The 18779-nt window shown below is 42.7% G+C and overlaps 1 protein-coding gene across 8 annotated transcripts in view; it reads right to left on the bottom strand.

The window, feature by feature from the left end:
• FRY (FRY microtubule binding protein) overlaps nt 1-18779 on the bottom strand; it is a 345429-nt gene that overhangs the window by 17071 nt on the left and 309579 nt on the right. For all 8 annotated transcript variants that reach the window (XM_032593499.1, XM_030308908.1, XM_032593559.1 and 5 more), the window contains 7 exons: nt 17824-18024; nt 17110-17271; nt 14245-14411; nt 12566-12755; nt 7147-7296; nt 5905-6003; nt 3952-4035 (listed from right to left, as the gene is read on the bottom strand). In XM_032593499.1, the coding sequence (XP_032449390.1) occupies nt 3952-4035; nt 5905-6003; nt 7147-7296; nt 12566-12755; nt 14245-14411; nt 17110-17271; nt 17824-18024 (1053 nt within the window). The remainder of the gene's footprint in view (nt 1-3951; nt 4036-5904; nt 6004-7146; nt 7297-12565; nt 12756-14244; nt 14412-17109; nt 17272-17823; nt 18025-18779) is intronic.

Genomic DNA, 18779 nt, shown 5'->3' with positions numbered 1-18779 from the left:
GCATGTTTGTTCCACTATTTACATTCAGACACAGATTCTGTGAATCACAAGGTCACTTCCCATCCCCATTCCACTTGTCTCCGTGCAAATGGTGCTCGGAATAACTGGCAACATCAAACTGTTCCAGAAGACAGGGAATCTGACTGAACAAGAGAGTTGGAGAGAATCACTTGAGGTTAGGTAAAGCTGTGTTCTGAGGTCAAACATTTGTTGGGTTTTGCTTGGGGACGGAAGACAAATGGTAGCTGTACTTAGCAACTCTGGACATAAGATCATTATTTCAAGGGGGTGACCCCATCATCTATCCTCAAGGCCCACCTTTAGTAGCATGTAAAGACTTTTCCCCAATTTGCCCTCATAGCCCATTTTCAGCCCTGCATGAGTGTTATCTGCAATAGGAACACAGTCGTCCTCATTTTTATACTCCCCACGGTGCCTAGCCATACCTCACTTTCAGCAGTGGTTCAGGTAAGGTGGGTGGGACTAGAGAATATGCGGTTTAAGCTGCATTTCCAGTGGCCAAACTACATCCAGGGTCTACTAACAAAACAGAGAATTTAGCAAAGCATCCGGAGGATTTAAATGAATCACCCAGCCTTGACTGATTCAGAGAGCACTCTCTCTGGTAGACGGTATAAAATTGGTCTTCCAGACCAGCTTTGTCCTCAGAATTGTCACATACAAAGGACCAAAGGCATCTTCTTCAGGACATTTGTTCATTGTCTGAATTCTCTGGTCATGAGCGTGTCCACACATTATGCAGGGCAATTCTAATGCACTGAGCTAATACCAGCAATGGGAAGAGAGCCAAGCTGGTTTTGCAAAAATGCTGGAAACATCAGACTCAGAATTTGGCCTTCTGTTGACCTTTTCCTATAAGCCCACTCACATCCCTTCTGGTATTTCATACAGGTACCTAAAACCACACAGACATTTAGACAGATGCTGGAAATTGTCCTTTAGGCTTTTCTGTGTGTATGTTTTTACCTTTAAACTAATCTGGCCTATAGAGGTAGCCTCTCAACTTCAACTTTCTTACCTGCAAAATTGGAAAAACCCTTCAGAGACTGTTGGAATAGATCAAATTAGATTATAGATGTACAGTGTGTGAAAACTATTAGTTTCTTTCCATCCTTGTATTCTCAAGCCTTATTATAATACTAACAGAGTTGCCACAAAGAAATACAGGAATGAAGAAATGAAGTCTAAAAACAAGAAAAGGGAAGGGAGGAAACAAGGACTACAATACAGAAGCACAGAAAGAGTTGGATGAAGAGGAAATGAAAAAGAATAAATGGGCAAGAAGGAAGAAGACTATGCAAAAACAACAGAAATCTCCCTTTGAGGGATGTGAGAAAAAATGGGGTGTGGGGAAGGAGCAACTGAACAAAATAACAGAAATAAACTACAAGTTCAACAGAAATACACGTTTGAAAACTGGAATGTTTGGGAAATAGGATAATTTAACCAGAAGTCCTATGTTTTTAGACTTAACCAGGAAGCTGTAAACAAATGAACAAATATTTTTTTTAACCCTTGTTTGTAAAAAATCTGCAGTGTATTAATACATTTTCCTGATTGAGATTTGATTATAGAGAAGATAACAGAATTACATGATTGAGGGTAAATGTTTAGATAACTGTGTTTATATTCTATACAAACTATATCTTGAACGGGACTAGGTTTTTGCTAACCATAAGTCATAACCTGGTAACTTATCTCTGGACTGGATTAATTAATGTTTATTTGAGAGAGAAAGAGAAAGCACGAGTGTGGGAGGGCCAGAGAGAGAGGGAGAGAGAGAATCCCAAGCAGGCTCCATGCTGTGAGTGTAGAGCCCCATGTAGGGCTTTGTCTCACGAACCGTGAGATCATAACCTGAGCTGAAATCAAGAATTGGACACTTAACTGACTGAGCCACCCGGGTGCCCCAGGGCTGAATTTATTTTAACAGCAGAGTATAGTGGAGGGAGGATTGGGCCTGGAATAAGAAGGCATGGGTGCCACTGGATGGCTAAAAAATCTGTAACATAGGCAATATATATCATATAATGTATTTTAACATATAGCTTCTTCTGGGGTATGCTCATGACACAGGTTATTTGGTGAAAATCCGAGTTACAGTCCTTCGAGGCAGCGCATCACAGCTGCATATAAAGGCACTGATGGAAAAGGCTAGAGTTTGTTGTATTTTGAACTGCACATTCAACTCTGCATTGCTCAGGGTAGACATCTCACATGATGTCGTCAAACCTGTATTTTAAAAATGTAATATAGATAAACCATTTGTTGTATACATTTGCCCATTTCCAGATGTTGTGGCCAGGCCATGTTTTTGCCCATTGCTTATTAACGGTGAAGCCTTGGACAAGTCCAGCTTGGTTTCCTCATCTATAGAAAGGGGCTGGTACCACCTGCCCCGCCTGCCATGCCCAGGAAGGTCAATGACTTCAAGGATACGAAAGTTTTCTGGAAGACACAATGTGAAATATAAATGTGTCCTCGAGGAGGGCAGCGATGTGGAAATGCAACCCACCCTTCAAAACCCTTTCTAGATATTTCTCAGTCTTGTAGTTTGCTTGTTCCATCTCTCACCTCTTCACTAACACTTAGAAAGGGGCTCGCCTAAGAACTCCCCATGACAGGACCGCAAACTTATCGAACAACTACCAAACTGAAATTGATCCACTGATATTCTGTGGAAAATTTTTACTCCTCAATTTTTTTTTTTTTTTTACACTTCAGTATAGCACTGTTTGTAACACAGGAAGATGATTTCTCATCCTCTGAAGGGTGCACAATCCAAAATGCTTCTCCAGTAGTGATGATGTCATTCTAGGGTAGCACCTCTGCCTGACTGGAAGGTAGCCTCCTCACTTGACTTCCCTAATCTACTCTTGAGCACTTCAGTCTGTTTCCACAGTAGAGTGTGAGAGCCTGAATCTACTCATAACCACATTTCAATTGCCTGCCATAGCTGTTAAGATAAACACCCAAGCCCTGCACAGTCTGGCTTCTGCCAGCTTCTCCAGACTCTTCTCAAACTTTTCTCCAAGTCGCTTTCTGCACTTGTAGCCAGACTCTCTTCAGTTCTTGCAAAGGGCCAGGTCCCTTCCTGCCTCAGGGCCTTTGCACAGGCTCTCTACACATTCCCCTTTACTTGACTATCTCTAGCTCATATTTGAGATCTTCACTTAGATGACACTTTCATAGAGAAGTCTTCTCAGAACTACCCTCCCCATTTGATCAGATTCCTTTCCATAGCTTACAGTTCTTTCCTTAATAGCAGTTACTGCCGTTTGCACCTAGATGAGTTTTTGATTCATGTCTGTCTCCCTGACAAGATCGGAGGCTCCACAAGGGCACAGGCTTGTCTGTTGTTCATTATTGTATCCACCATATGGACCCCATAGGCGGCACTTAGTACATAACTGCAGAATGAATGATTTTAATCCATTCATAATCTTCCGCCCCATTTCTTTGACAATACAGCATACATTTACAAGCCAGCTGGTCTGAGGTGTGTTACTTAAAGCAACTCTAAATGAGAAAAAACCATCTGTTTTAGAGTGATGGCTGAAAGGTCAACAAAGACTTCCTTCCCTGAAGAAACTGAGCGATTCAGTGAAGAACGAATGAAATTTTGTTTTATATTCTAAATGAAGAACAGATTTATTAGGAAATGATTAGTATAGTTAAATGATGTCCAGCAAAAAGATCACTTTTATACCTCTGCTTTTCCAAAAAGAAGACTCCCCCCACAAATCTCATCAACACACAGTCATGCTTGGCTTGAACATCATTGTGTCTTACGCTACTGGCTTCTTGTGAATGTATGGGATGACCCCATCGTGCATCTTCCTTTCTTGTGCTCTATGCTTCTTGGGTGGGTCAAGATCAACGCAGGGTGTCAGAGCATGGAAAAGATAAATTCTAACAGGTTTTTATTACCTTTTCCTCCGAGTCCCCTGGTTGACAGGTAATTACTCCATCTCTTGATCCTCCTGCAAATGTTGCCTTACAATTTGCGAGCCACTGTTGTTAGAAAGAGATATAGACAGAAGTAAAATCAGTGATGCCCTGAAAACATTTTTGTCATCACTCCTGACAGGGAAAATCGACTCCGCTTCTAATCATGGTAAAATAAAATTTTGCTGCAATAACTTTTTGAAAGTATTTTTTTCTGGTTGAAGATGAACTATTTGAGATTAAAATATCTGTTCATATGGGTTCAGTGAGCTCACTTAAAAATATAATTTGAACATTGTGGTATATCGTTCCTGGAGAATGGTTTCATCGGACCACTCCTAGTTTGTGTATCATTTTGAAAAAATCATATACAGTTAGAAACCTTTCATACGATTGAGATTTGGAGATAAAAACCAATACTTTCTCACAGGACGGGTGGTACTGGACCATGAAACCCGACTCATGACCCACCTACCTCTCTGTTACATTGGGTGGCTTCTCTGGGGGCAGGTCTGCTTCAATGTAAGAAAGGCTATTATAATAATAGCTCAGCTATTTAGAGATGCTACCAGCCTTAAGTACCTGGGATGGTAACCAATACAGATGTGAGAAGGAACCTCTGGACACAAAACAATAAGGACTGAAGAACTGAAACTTGCATCTGACATCAAAAGATTGGTTTGTCCACCAAGAAGGATGGAAGGATTACTTTTATTAACTGATGATGGAGAAAATGGGAAACAATGACCATTAAGGAGCCACAGGAGTAAAAGATAATGGGAATTATTATTGCAGAGCGTTAGAACTCTTGCCCTTGGACAGATCGTGAAAAGATTAATAACAAGAGCAACAAACATAAAACAAGTAACTTTGTGATGAATATCTTCTATGTATGAGGCACTGTGCTAGGCAGTTTACATATGTTATTTCTATTTAAAAGGCAATAAACATTGTGTTGTGTTTGAGGGCATGGACTTTGGAATCCCATAGACCTGGATTTCAAAACCGATTTTCTACCTCTGAGCTACTGAGGATAATCATAGCAACTCCCAGGGTAGTTATGAGTATTACATGATTTAATTTAAGAAATTTAACTCTTATCAGGTAGTTGGACACGTAGAAGGGACTCAGGAGATGATAGGTGCTACAACTATTACGATTATTATACCCTTACAACAATTCTGCAAATTAATTGTTATCATCACTGTCTTACAGATGATGAATCTGAGATGAGGAGGTAAGTAATTTATCCCAGGTCACTAACCCTTAAGTAGCTGATATGTGATTTGAACCCACGTCCATCTGATTTCAAAATCCATGCCTTTCCTGTTGGGCCTGGCATATTATAAGAAGCGTCCCACAGTCATTACACACAATTGCTTGTCAGAAATCAGGGGTTCCGCATGTCTGATGGAGGTTTCTGGATCACTTCTGTTCCTAACATTTTACGGTCTAGATCAGTGAAGGAAAGAGTAAAGAGCTGGAGTCGAGGCTAAGAGAAGCAATGGAGTCAGGGAGAGACAGCTACCAAGAGCAGTTAAGAGGAGAGGAGAGCAGAGATCTATCCCAGTGAGTTTCAGGAGAGGCAAACACTGGGAGGAAGTCATTAGCAATTTTACATCTCTGAGAAAAGTTAATCACATTGACAAGGAGACATCGAGCAGATACCCATGTTTCCGTTTCCAAGTAGGGAAATTATGGAGCTAAAATGAAAGCTGATAATTTCTCTTTTGTAGTGTCATTTTTGTATAATACATACTGTTAACAGTTCTACCAGTATTAAATTGGAATTGTAGTCTTCCTAACAGAGGAATGGATGACGTTTTCTTCTCCCAAAGAGCCTGTCCTATATTAATCACAACACCTTCCCAGGGCCCATAAGTGGGTTCATTTGATTTTAACTGAAAGCATATGCACAGAGACACAAAAGCTTACCGAGAGAGTGGCCTCTTTTCTGTTGTTGTAGGTGTCCAAATATTCTTGCAGTTCTAAAACACTGAACTTGAGCTTGTCCAGAAGTCCACAAGAAAGGAGCTGAAGGCAGGAAAATAATTTGTATTAAAACAACTAGAGAGATAACTAGACACAGGCATGGCTACACAGATACAAAAGAGAAATACATTTAGAAATAATGTAAAGTAGGGACCAGTGGGTCCATTTTTAGTAAGCTGTGCAATGTGTAATTCTGTTCCACTATCAGCTGCAATTGTAATTGAATACTGGCTCACTAATGCAAATCTCCTACAAAAATATCCGGTTTTCTCCATATCAGTATAGACACTCAAGCCTTACACTCAAGCTTCTGTAGGAGCCCACATTAAGATGTACTCATTTGATGCACAAACTCTGATACCTTCGTCCAGTAATACTCCAAGTAGTGGGAAGACACATCTCCAAATAGACTTTTGAACTGATTTTATAGTTAATCTTTGCTTTAAATCAGTTAAGATAGAATGATTTCTCCTATTGTATTCCGACCACCGAGACCTTGGAAAGACTAATTCTTCAGAGACTTTTGAAATCAAAGCACATCCTCATTGGTTCTAAACCTTATTAGTTCACTACTCAGCATATAAGACATTTGTGTGAGATGCATGGAGGATATACAGAAAGGTGACACACACCCCAAAGAGCTCACCACTCATGCAGGCTTAGACTTATATGTAAAGTCATGATTTAGCAGTCAGCCAGAGGATGCTTTACTTAACCCTCAACTTCATCACTTGCAGTTTGGGCTGGATGAATCCCTCCAGGGGGCAATCTCTCTGCACTTGACACTTGGGAATAAGGAAAATGAGGACATGTTGCCTCTGGAGACCCATCTGGCTGGACAACTTGGCATTGTGGGGATGGGCTAGGTCAGCTCTGGGGGTTAGCTCATCACGTTCACAGCGGTCAAATCCAGAGATACTGGAGACAGGTGCCAAGGACACGGAGGGAGCACCAACGTGGATTTTTCTCCCAATTCCTTGAAATGGCTTGGCCTTGGCTGGCAATGTAGAGTCATTACAATGCAGACTCCGGCCTTTGGGGGTCGTGTCACAACATGGTGCTGCTTACAAACACTGAGTGTCTTTCAAACAAACCACAACACTAGCATGCCTCCTGTATGTTTCACACCCTAAGCTGGGCCCGCCGGGCCCGCCATTTGCCACCACAGCAGGACTGGGTACTCACAGTCTCAGCATCCACAAAGAGTGTAGGGCATTCAGAACAGGAGGTGAGCATCTGAGAAGAGCTGACAAACTTGGACCCGATTCCCCGCAGATTGTCTCCAAGGTAACTGGCAGCATCACAGGTTAGGAAGCAGAACCTTTTCTGAATATTCTGAAAGGCAAAACAATGACCATTTATAAAAGCTGAGTTTTAACTTATATACCAGCAAAAAACTACTTTTAAATCTTTATGAAAACGTCAAATGAGCATAGGTCCTCAGGTAGAGGCAGGGGAGATGGGGAGTAGAGTGAGTGTTGGTCTCAAGTCAAGTAGGTGATCACCCAGTGTGGGCAAAGTTTCTTCTTAAAGTGTTTCCGAGAGGGTGATGTTTACATAATCTTTTAAATAAATTGCGCTTTTCTTTTTGCTGATGGTCAGAGCTGGTCAGCAGTTTGAGTCCACCTCGCTTGTCTGTCAGATCAGCGAGAAGTTCCTGAGGTTATGTCAACGTGCGCAAGACAGAAAGGGCCATGCGATTTAACCCTTTCCTGTTCCCCGAGATCACAGCTTCTTGAGAGAGAGCACCAAAACAGTGCCATTTGAACCTCTGGCAAATGAAAGTAAATGCTACATGGGTCCGGAACAGTATCTCCCTCTGAGGGTGTGTCTGGCAAGATGTCCATAACCGTGTCTTATAGGGTTGCATACACTGGCTCATTAACCCTCACAATCAGGCGAGGAAGTCCAGGTTAAGACACGACTTGCCTAAGGTCATGCAGCCAGTAAGTGACAGAGGAAGGGTGAGCCTGACCCCAGCGCTCACATTCCTTCCACAAATCTATGATGCTTCCTAGGAGGTAGGTCCTCCTGTACAGCCTGAGGCACAACTGGAATCAGGAAGAATCTGATTCACTGTGCCTGTGTCGGTGACAAAATGGGAACATTGTTTAGCCCCCAAACTTCCAACACACAGTATCTTTAACAAAAAGAACACAATGTTGAACCAAAAAATAACTTCAGTCCTAGGTACTGGCTTTCAAACTCAAAGAGATGTCATGCCTTTTGAGTTGTGGAATCTAGTCCGGGAGAAATCCTCTCTGCCCTGTTGTGAGCAAAGTAGAATGTCCCTACAACAACAGCAGGCTGGTTCTTTATGATTTACATTAGAAAAGTGCCAACCATGCTGCATATTCATTATTTTTTATTTAACATATATGAGAACCTTGGTATAATGTGTAGCATACATATTTGACTTAGTTTTATGTGCAGTTAGAAAAACTAAAAAACCCGACTGAACGTCAGAGCAGAGACGAAGGACAAGTGCCACGTGTAGCATCACACATCTAGTTGAATGGCAGAGCTGGGAGTAGGACTCAGGTCCCCAAAGGGTTTGGGGTTCTTTCCATTTTACCTAAGGATAAGGTGAGGTCTGTGAACCTATCTGTCAGGGAGCTTTAGAGCCTCTTATAAAGGCAGGTGGTATTTAGGGGATAGACAGTCGTGTCCTCGCCTAACTTCCATATACACACATTGTATAATTTGGTGGCACTGTGTGACACAATGACGACATTAACACAGGAGCGGCAGGAAGGATGTATAGTGACTGAGACACTTGGGAAGATGTCCACGCTGGACCATTAGAAATCAATTCCTTGTTTTTAAAACCTAATTATTTTGGCAATTACCTCCTCTCTATCCCCTCCCAAATCCAACTAAATACAGGGAAATGTGGCCTTCAGACTCATAGGAAAATGCTGGAAAAGAATAAACAGACATGGTGAGGACTGGCCAACAGCTTCGTAGATGGCATGTCCAAAATGTATTTCATTCCCAGCGTATTTTATTTAATACCTGTTGTGTTATTAGTATTGTTCTCAATCACATAGCATTTGATGATAGTTGAGAAAGTTCTTAAGGCTAAATGTATATCAAAAACTCAAAAAAGAGGTACACATTTGTATGACTATTATTGCAGATAAGGTCCATAGGGATTTACCTAATGCATGGATGGAAAAATAAAGTCCAAACCTCAAAGTGCCCCTCAAGCCAAGGGCCCACCCCACCTCCCAGCTCGTGTTTCAACCTTCTGGTCTACTGGCATGAAATCAGAAACCATCTGTTTAAGATTTCCACTAAAAAAAGATTCCTATTCATGCTTCTTACATTTACTGAGCACCTATTGTGTGTTAGTAATGGTGCCAGCTGCTGGGAAATCAAAATCAGACACCATTACTCGCCCACTCTGTGGGAGACAGACAATAAGGAATTCTGATAGAATGTGACAAGCGTGACAGATGTAACCACAATGTGCTCGGGACCCCAGGTGATGGGGAGGGAGAAAGAAGGAAGGGAAGGCTTCATTTGCTGAAGCGAGCTCCAATCAGGGGTCTGCATGTAACTGAGAGTACAGTAGAGGGCCAAGAGGAAATGGCCTTGCTGGGCAGCGGGAAAAGTATTGTTCGTGACTAGGAAATGGTCACTAGCATAAATAGCTAGTGACTATAATGAGAAAAAATGACTACAACAGCCAAACATAAATTATTACCCAGTAACCATTATTTTAAAACAGACTTTAGAACAATATAAAAAATAAACTACTTTGCTTCTAAATCCTTAACAAGTAAATTTACCTCAAATGGTAACTTTCTCATAGTTTGTGTTAGAATTTCAATCAGCTCAGTGTTAGAGTGTTTCTGGAATTCCTATCTCTCAGCAGCCTGTTTTTTCTGTCTTAAGCCTAACAGCCCCTCCAGCTCCCGGTTAATCTCAGACACAACCCTCGTTTTGTCCAGGCAGCTTTCTAAAAGATTTCACTAAAAGGAAACTGAAAACTGGGGAGAGAGCAGCACAATAACACTCAAAATGAGAAAGTGTAGCTGTTAGTACTATTGGTATGTAATTCTCCAAAAATGGGTCATAAGAAGGGCCACCAGGCTCAAAAACAGACTTTACTTTTTATACTAATTAAATAGTGGCTTCCTGAATTTGAAATCTTTGAGGCAGATGGTCCTTTGTTTTTAAAATTTATTTTTAAGTTAATTTTATTTTATTTTTTAAATATAATTTATTGTCAAATTGTCTAACATACGGTGTGTAAAGTGTGCTCTGGGTTTTTGGGATGGATTCCCATGGTTCCTCGCTTACACACCTCACCCAGTGCTCATCCCAACAAGTGCCCTCCTCAATTGAGCCCAGCACCCACTCTTCTCCTCTCCCCCATCAACCCTCAGTTTGTTCTCTTTTTTTAAATTTTATTTATTTATTTATTTATTTATTTATTTATTTATTTATTTATTCTCTGTGTTTAAGAGTCTCTTATGGTTTTCCTCCCTCCCTCTCTTTTTGTAACTATTTTTTCCCCTTCCCTTCCCCCCCCATGGTCTTCTGTTAAGTTTCTCAAGATCCACATAAGAGTGAAAACACATGGTATCTGTCCTTCTCTGACTGACTTATTTCACTCAGCATCATACCTTCCAGTTCCATCCACGTTGCTGCAAATGGCAGGATTTCATTCTTTCTCATTGCCACGTAGTATTCCATTGTATGTATAAACCACATGGATAAAGAAGATGTGGTTCATTTTGCACTTTTAATAGAATTCCTTATTTTCCTGCCTTTCCCTTCTGCCATGGCTCTTCCTGAAGGTGATTAGTGGGCCCATCCCTCAGTCCAGCCAAGTGACTGTCCCTCTTTCATGATCTACTCTATAGAGCTCAACCTATAAGACAGTGTAAGAGGGTTCTACCTTGTCTGGCTGGTCACTCCCCCATTACTCACGTCTACCGAAAGTTGGAACTACTACGTAAGTCCCTTTTCACATTTCCCCTGCATTATTAGTGGCAATTCTGCTTTGTGAGTGATCAAATACAAGTTTAGAAAAAATGCTGAAAGAAAGGCATTTTCATTAGTGGAAAATAGGAGCTCTAAAGAAAGTAAAAAGAAGCAGGGAGAAATACACCCATAATCTCATCACCCTGAGTAAACTACAGTGAAATGCTAGTGTATAATCTTCACTATTTTCTAGACATTAAAAAAATAGTACCCCCCCCTCAGAAATAAAGCTTAAAAAAAATTAAAAAAAGGGGGGCACCTGGGGGGCTCAGTCGGTTAAATGTCCAAGTAGGGCACAGGTCATGACCTCATGGTTCGTGAGTTCAAGCCACGTGACGGGCTCTGTGCTGACAACTCAGAGCCTGGAGCCTGCTTCGGATTCTGTGTCTCCCTCTCTCTCTGTTCCTCCCCCACTCATGCTCTGTCTGTCTGTCTGTCTCTCTCTCTCAGAAATAAAGCTTAAAAAAATTAAAAAAAATACTACCATACATACTGGCTTTTTAAAACTAGTTTTCTCCTACACTGTATGGTAACCATACAAATCTTCACCCATAGCCTCATCTTCATGGCTGAGCATTACTTCCAGCCATGTCATTTTCCCAGACAGGATCAGCCTCAAATACAGCACACAGGGCTAGTTAATTCCAGCGATGACGGCAGACCTTCGGGGTTGCTTCAAAACAGGCCATCTTTCTCTTCTATTGATGCCCCTCCCACCTCCACCAATCGTTTGATGAAATTTAGAGAGCAAAAGTTCAGAGCAAGATGCACAGAGGAACCGACAGGTATTTGCACACCAACAGACAGGCAGGCATAAAAATAAACCTTCGATCACCCATCAGAAGTCAAGTTCCCTCCACCTCTTTGGTTCAGATGTTGTAAGTCTGTTTGGGGATAATAGCTGAAATCTGAAGGTGTCCACACAGAGGCTGCTACGTTGAGTTGTGTGCAAGATGCCACAGGTGCCTGGCGGAGGGATAGAGATCCAGCCTGCCCTCTGCTGGCCACACCCTGTGCTGCAATGCTCTGGAGGAAGGGACATCCGTTTCCAATTTGCACAAAGACACCATCTGGACTCGCCAGGCTGTGGCTCACCCAGGAGCCGCAAAGTATGACCGTTCATGTGTCCAGAAGCATCTATGAGGAGAAGCAAGTGTTCATAGCTACGGCTGACATGTTTAAGGAATTCATGCCGGGAAAGAGATAAAACACAAGAAAAAGATAAACATGAACAGTAAAGAAAAAAGAGAGGTACAGAAGGGGTCTAAGAAGAGTGCAGGATAGGCTCGGCAGATGATACCACTCGCTGGTTCTGACATCATGTCACGGTTGCCTGGGATCACGACATCAAGACAAGCCAGCATGGCAAAAGCGAACAGGACAGCGTGTGGACTCAATCATTTGGGGGCAAGGCCTTTGCGATACCAGTTTAAGAAGGCTGAGCAGATTACAGTTAAACAGAAGAAAGGCTGAAGTCACAGGCAACTGGGGGGTATCTGGAGGAGAAAATAATGCAAACCCAGAATGAAACAAGCACCCCTTCTGAAACCGGAAGCTAGCTGGCTCCCCTAAGAGACCTAGTCGTCTGAACTGCTAGTGAGGACCGTACCTTAAACAAGGAGGAGAACACATGAAATGTATACACAGCACAGGAGCCATCTGAGTCGCACATGAGCTGGTTGATGTGGCTGCGCCAGGCTTCCTCTGCATCGTCACAGGCCGCGGGCTGAAACGCAGCAAGGATGGCCGAGAAGAAGGGCGAGGGAGGGGGAGAGACCCCCCTGTCACCTTCTCCAAAGCTGCGAAAGATGAAAACAACCTGGTCAAGGAGTGACGTCCTCATCCTTCACCGGGCTGTGTAAGTTCTAACCCTGTCAGCTGTTCTGTCCCCTCCTCCCTTTGAGGTTGCTGTAGGGACTCAGCTCTCCTTCACAGCCCTTCAACGTTCTCTTCTGCTTGGAGGAAAGAGACCTTTCCTCTCTAGAATTTCTATGATTTCTCCCTTTCTGACCTCCTTTTTTTTTTTTTTTTAAGTTTTCTACACATTTATTTATTGAGAGAGAGCGAGTGAGCGAGAGAGCCAGAGAGAGTGCAAGTGTGCATGAGGGATGAGGGGCAGAGAGAGAGAGAGAGAGAATCCCAAGCAGGCTCCATGCTGTCAGCACAGAGCCCAATGCGGGGCTCCATCTCATGAAACATGAGATCATGACCTGACCTGAAATCGAGAGCCAGATGCTTAACCGACTGAGACACCTAGGCTCCCCCTGACCTCTTGGAGCCTCCAGCAACTGTCCCTCCCAGTGGCCATTCCCCAGACACATAAACACTACTTTCCATGCTTTGGCACTTTTGATCCTTTTCATTTTCCATTATGAACCATTATAACAAACATTTTGAATCTTTTAACTTTTCCTTTGTGGGGGAGAGTATTAACGGCTGCACATGCATGAATGCCCAGGAGGAGAGGGAGAAGGGACAAAGGGAAAATTCAAGAAGAGAAACGCAGGGTGAGAGAGGCCGAGAGGGACGAGGAAAGGGAAGATAATAAACACAAGTGAAAGGTCAGATTCTTCTGTGGGTATTATCACCATCAGCTTGCCTTTCAAAGACCAGATACTGCTCACCATAACAGAAGGTCTCTGTCCAGCCGTACCCAAACCTGTTTTGTTCTTGTCCACATTCAGAAGAGAGATTTTAGGATTCTGACTTTCTTTTCCAGAATCCAATCTGCAGCCTTTATCACTTGTTATTTATTCTAGATGCTGCATTAGTGTTTTATCTATTCCTCTCTATTTTTGTCCATTCGTGTTCTCTGACTACAGCTCACTAGTCTCAGAAACATCAGTGACTAGGCTGAAAGCCACCCACTTAAAAAAGAGTAGGTATTTAACTTATAAAGAGCTTCTTGTTCTTGTCTTTAAACTCGAAATGGAAAGAACTCCTCATTTCCAAGGCTTGCCAGTCTTGCTTATCTTCAAAGCGTGCAAAACCCGGACCGTGTCCCCAGACCCCTTTTTGGCTTTTGAGTTACGCCATGGCTTTATGTTACTCTGTGTTATTCTACATTACTCGATGGCTTTATGAGTCCCTGTGCATGAGTACCCTTTTCAGTTCCACACTCGGGTGCACGGCTCTGACCAGCCGAGAGCCCTCTGAGCCAGAAGTCAATTTGGACTCCTCATTAGGAAGTCCCAGCAGTGCCCACGTGACCTCACTTGAGATACAGTGAATACAAGGCAAAGTGCCAGGTACACCATCACCGCTCGTTTCCACCAGGGGCTTCTTTACCTTGCAAGAGTAAACTGGTCCAGTGCTCGATTGCCCTTTTCTTCTGCCTCAGTCATATCCAGGCTAAAGCTACCACTGCATTCGAAAGTTGCCGGGAGTTCATTAACAGAACTGGAAAGATCGTCCTCGTGCACGGCGGTGTCCTCCTCCTCCTGGACAGCTTCAGCCTGGAAGAAGAAAAAGAGGGAAGGATCCCCCCACCATGTGAGAATATATTTGGGAAAATCTATTCCACTGAAGGAAAAAATAAAAGTGACAAATCCTGAGAGTGATAGAAACTGGGGGCACTTATTTCCCAGCTACAATACAGTGAGTTTCTACAACTGGACTCGGGCATTCTCTGGACTACTGTTAATTCTTTACCTTCTTTTCATTCTTGTCCGCAATAGTTTGCAAGGAAGTTCTCAGTAGATGGCCACATTTGACCTGTAATTACGGGGGATATAAATGCTAAATACAGAGACCCCTCACATTTTATAGACAACTCACGTGTGGGAAAGGGACTTGCCTGACATCAAGGAGATAATCAGAGCGATCGGACTTGCTCTTTGCACTGTACAACCCTCACCTTCCAAAGCAAGCCTATCCAGAGGGAATTCTCTGATACAGAATTCCTTTACCTATGGCAACTGGAATTTAGAATCACCAGGGACCAGTAGAGTAAATGCTCAAGAAATACCTGCAGGGTGCATGAGTGATCCATAGTTGTTCACTGAGCCTGCCCCGTTCGCAGGTCTTTCCATACTGGAAATCCTCTAAGACCCATTTACATACATGCTGTGCTCTTAGGGATAACCCCTGGAGACAACGGATGGAAGAGGCTCCTCTCACCCCGCTGTCAAATGTAGACCGAGCAGCGAAATGAAAGGGCTCTAGGTCAGGCAGAACTGGGATCAATGAGGGGCAGGAGAGAGACAGAGCAAGTAGAATGGAAAAAGAGGCTGGGTTTGAATGTGGGCCAGGGGGAGTCAGCCGGAGAACTGACTGTTCTTTATGAGAGGAAGGAAGGCAACTGGGTTACAGACCAGAAGAGGAAAAGAAGGCATCACACGCACACAGTTCAGTGAGTCATTTTCTTAAAAAACAAAACAAAACAAAACAAAGCAAGGCGAAAGAGAAATATATATGAATTAGAGCATTATCACAGGTTGCTATCCGGCCACCCAGTTAGTATTCTGACTCTAGGATTAATAGGGAAATTAAGAGGAGTGTTTAAAGATATGGTAGGGAAACAAGATATCTCATGTCTTTGAAGGAATTGCTCATAAATGCAGAGTTTCAGAGGCTTATCCATATCTGCTTTTTCCTGCTTTTTAAAAACTACGGCGGTGCCAACGAGACTGACTGCTGGTGACTGGTCTGGGTTATGAGTGCACATAAACTTAATCTATTAGGGGAGGGCTGAATTCTTACAAAAATCTCCTTTCTTTTCTTTTTCTAACATCACGGCTGTATTACACCCTGCAGAAACCCAGCTCATGGGGGAAAACAGAGACAGCCTTTCAGAAATTAGACTTAACTTTTCCTTGACAGAATTAGATGATTTCTATGTGAGTCCATAAATATATTACCACTTAGGTAGTGCTTTCTAGGAGAAATCTATGTAATTTAGCATTCAGACTAGAAAAAATGGAGAAAATGACTATTCCAGGACTGAGGAATAACAAACACTAATAACTTCACATTTATTTTGGGGTGTCCTTTTCATGAAATTTATTAATCTTAGGATTCTGGAATTTTAATCTCAGACACGTTTCCTTTCTGGGCCTTTTTTTTGGCTAAAAAAGGACTCCACTGACTCTAAGAATTTGACTATACCCCTTTGGCAGTGAGGCTCTCTTGGAAATCATTCTTTAATCTTCAATTATTTTTAAGTGATTGCGATTTGGGTGGTTGTCCTTGGTTTGAAGGACATAGATTTCCCTCGGTCTCAATCTATTTTAAGTCCACTATAAAAGAACATACGACAGCCAGCATTATAGTTTCTCCCACTAGAAGTATCAGAAAGAATATACTTTTATATATCTTAAAAATTGTTTTCATAGTTTTCTCTTTCAAACTTGTACTGCCAAACTCAGGAGAAGGAAGTTTTCTCTTAACAGCAGTAGGAAGTTATTTTGGTATTTCCAGTATAAGAGAATAAAATTCTATACTGACGGGCATAAATGTGGGCACTTATGTGAACCCAGTGTGGGAGTGGGTAGTTTTATGGTGATGATATTGTAGGGAAATTTGATAAAATCAACTTTAAATGGAATGTACATTGTTAGCTTTTTAAAGACCTGACCTTTTAAATAAGAAAACTGTATCCGTTACTTACTTCTCTCCTCAGTCTGGCTAGGACGGTTTTGTGCAAATCTGGCATAATATTGTGATCAACACTGAAAATTCCAATAGTATGCCAAAAGGCCAGAATGGAATCAATGCACAGATTGTATAGCTGGTTCCTACATAGGAAAAAATTTCCCCAAATACATGCATACGCCCACTCCTCACTTAGCATATTGTTTTATAAAAGTCATGACAAAGAACAGCAGTTTCCAAGTCACAGCCATCTCAGACATATGCCGATTTGTTTTGCCATTAATCAGCAGTGTTCCTGCTGTATGGGAAATGCCAAGTGTTCTGTCTGAAAAGGACCTCAGATTGAATCTCTTTCAGCCAACAAGAAGGTGGCTGCTCATTTGCGAGAGGGAAACCGCTTCAAAACAGAGGCTCAGGTGCGCAAACTCAAGTATTTCAGAAAAGCAAGAAAGAAAAAGATAAAGGCAGTCTCTCCACTTATAGCCCCCCAAGATTTCTCAGCAATTTGCAGGTACTTTTTCTTTAAGTCAATTGCCATCATAATTGCCCAAATCTCTTCACCTTGGAGCCCTCAGAGATCTGCAGGTTATTCATGTCAGACAGGGCCGCGTCAAAGCTAGCCATTCTGGTGCTAAAGGAACGAGGGTCGGCAGGGGTCATGTCACAGGCCGCGGCGAGCGATTCCAGGGGATTCGTCTCCTCAGAAGGGGAACGAGTCATGATCTGTTGAGAAAGCGGAGCCGGTAAAACACAGAGTGAAGTTTCTCTAAAAGCTCGAATTATTCTCTACGTAAGAGTACAAACCACTGCCCGAGCCGGTTGTTGGCTGACGGGTATCATTTAGCGTACGTATTTCGCTACCGTTAGAACTGACACACGGCAGCTGGCAGAGCAAACGATGGCCCAGAACTGGAAAACATGAACACTCGTATCTGCAGATAACCACATCCAAACGTCTCACTGTTAGACTGCCTAAGACTTCAGATATCTCAGGAATTTTTAAAAAGGTTCCAGCCTCATAAAAGTTATTTGAGGAAAGTCCAGGCCTGAACAGACTCGATGCCATCGAGGGCTTGTAACAAATGCCCCAGTAGTTGTGTCTGTTGGCAACCTAGAGGCAAGAGGCACGTTACAATCGGTTGGACGCCACCCGACGTTTCGGATTTGGGTTTAGCAGCGGTGGAAAGTTTCTTTAGCAGCGACTGGAAACCATGCTTACTGCTTCAGTTACGAACATAGTCTCCCGTCTCCTATGGTGGGAAGGTTTCTACTTACTAGGTCTGAATGCTCCAGGATCTGGCTGGTTGTGAGGTCCTCCTCTTCGGAGGACTCGTCAGAATCCTCACGGTTCATTTTGTTGAGGCTGGGAGACCTTCCTGCAAGTGGGTTCTCCTCCAGAAGCTGCCTGTCACACTTGTCCAAGCTATCCAGAGAACGCCTGCGCACTCCCCAGTTGAAATTGTCCATACTCTCACCCTGAAATCATACCAGCAGCTGGTTTTTATGCCAGGATCTTCCTGCACTTAACACCTTCACACATCCAGTTAAGTCATAATCATAGCTTAGAAACAAACGTTTTCATGACGAACTCTCAAGCTCTCGTCTACCTTGGTAGCACATGATGTGGAAGGTAGTGAAAGCATACTGTTTTCACCTAGATGCGTATTAACTCGCAGGGAGAAGCACTGCACGCTTCTCCATGGCGTGGCGGGTAGTATTATATTTTTTAAACTGTGACTTTGGTAAACCCTATAATGACCTGCGTTTCCAAAAAGCTGTAAGAAAGAGACCATTAATATTAAAACAATCTCCAAAGAGGTGTGCCCCCCTCCCCGGCCCGTTTAGTACTATTTTCAGAAGGAGGAAAAGTAGGAGCTATGCTGTAGCACATTCCACATCCCTTGGGTATTAAGTAGAAGAGCATTCATTAGGTAAACATTCCAGCCTGTTCCAGCTACAGCGGTTTTTGCAGATCAAATGCAGAGTTAAAAGAACATCTGAGAGCAGCTGGGCGAAGTCTGACGGATCATGCACTACGCAGAGGCCAGAGCAGTGTGGCTTGACTTTTGCTTTAGGCTCATCTTTAAGTAATTGTCCCAACGTGGAAATGAGTTGCTTTCCTGAAATGACTGACTTGGTCCCAAGCACTATCGCTGACTTGTACCTTTTAATTTACTGACAACCGTGCTAAGTGGCAATCCAAGTGTTCAAGCTTCTAGTTGTATCTCAGA

Source organism: Lynx canadensis, chromosome A1, assembly GCF_007474595.2.
Source record: "Lynx canadensis isolate LIC74 chromosome A1, mLynCan4.pri.v2, whole genome shotgun sequence".
NCBI lineage: Eukaryota > Metazoa > Chordata > Mammalia > Carnivora > Felidae > Lynx > Lynx canadensis.
Note: the sequence above shows the minus strand (reverse complement) of the source record. Positions and strands in the feature narration are given on the sequence as shown.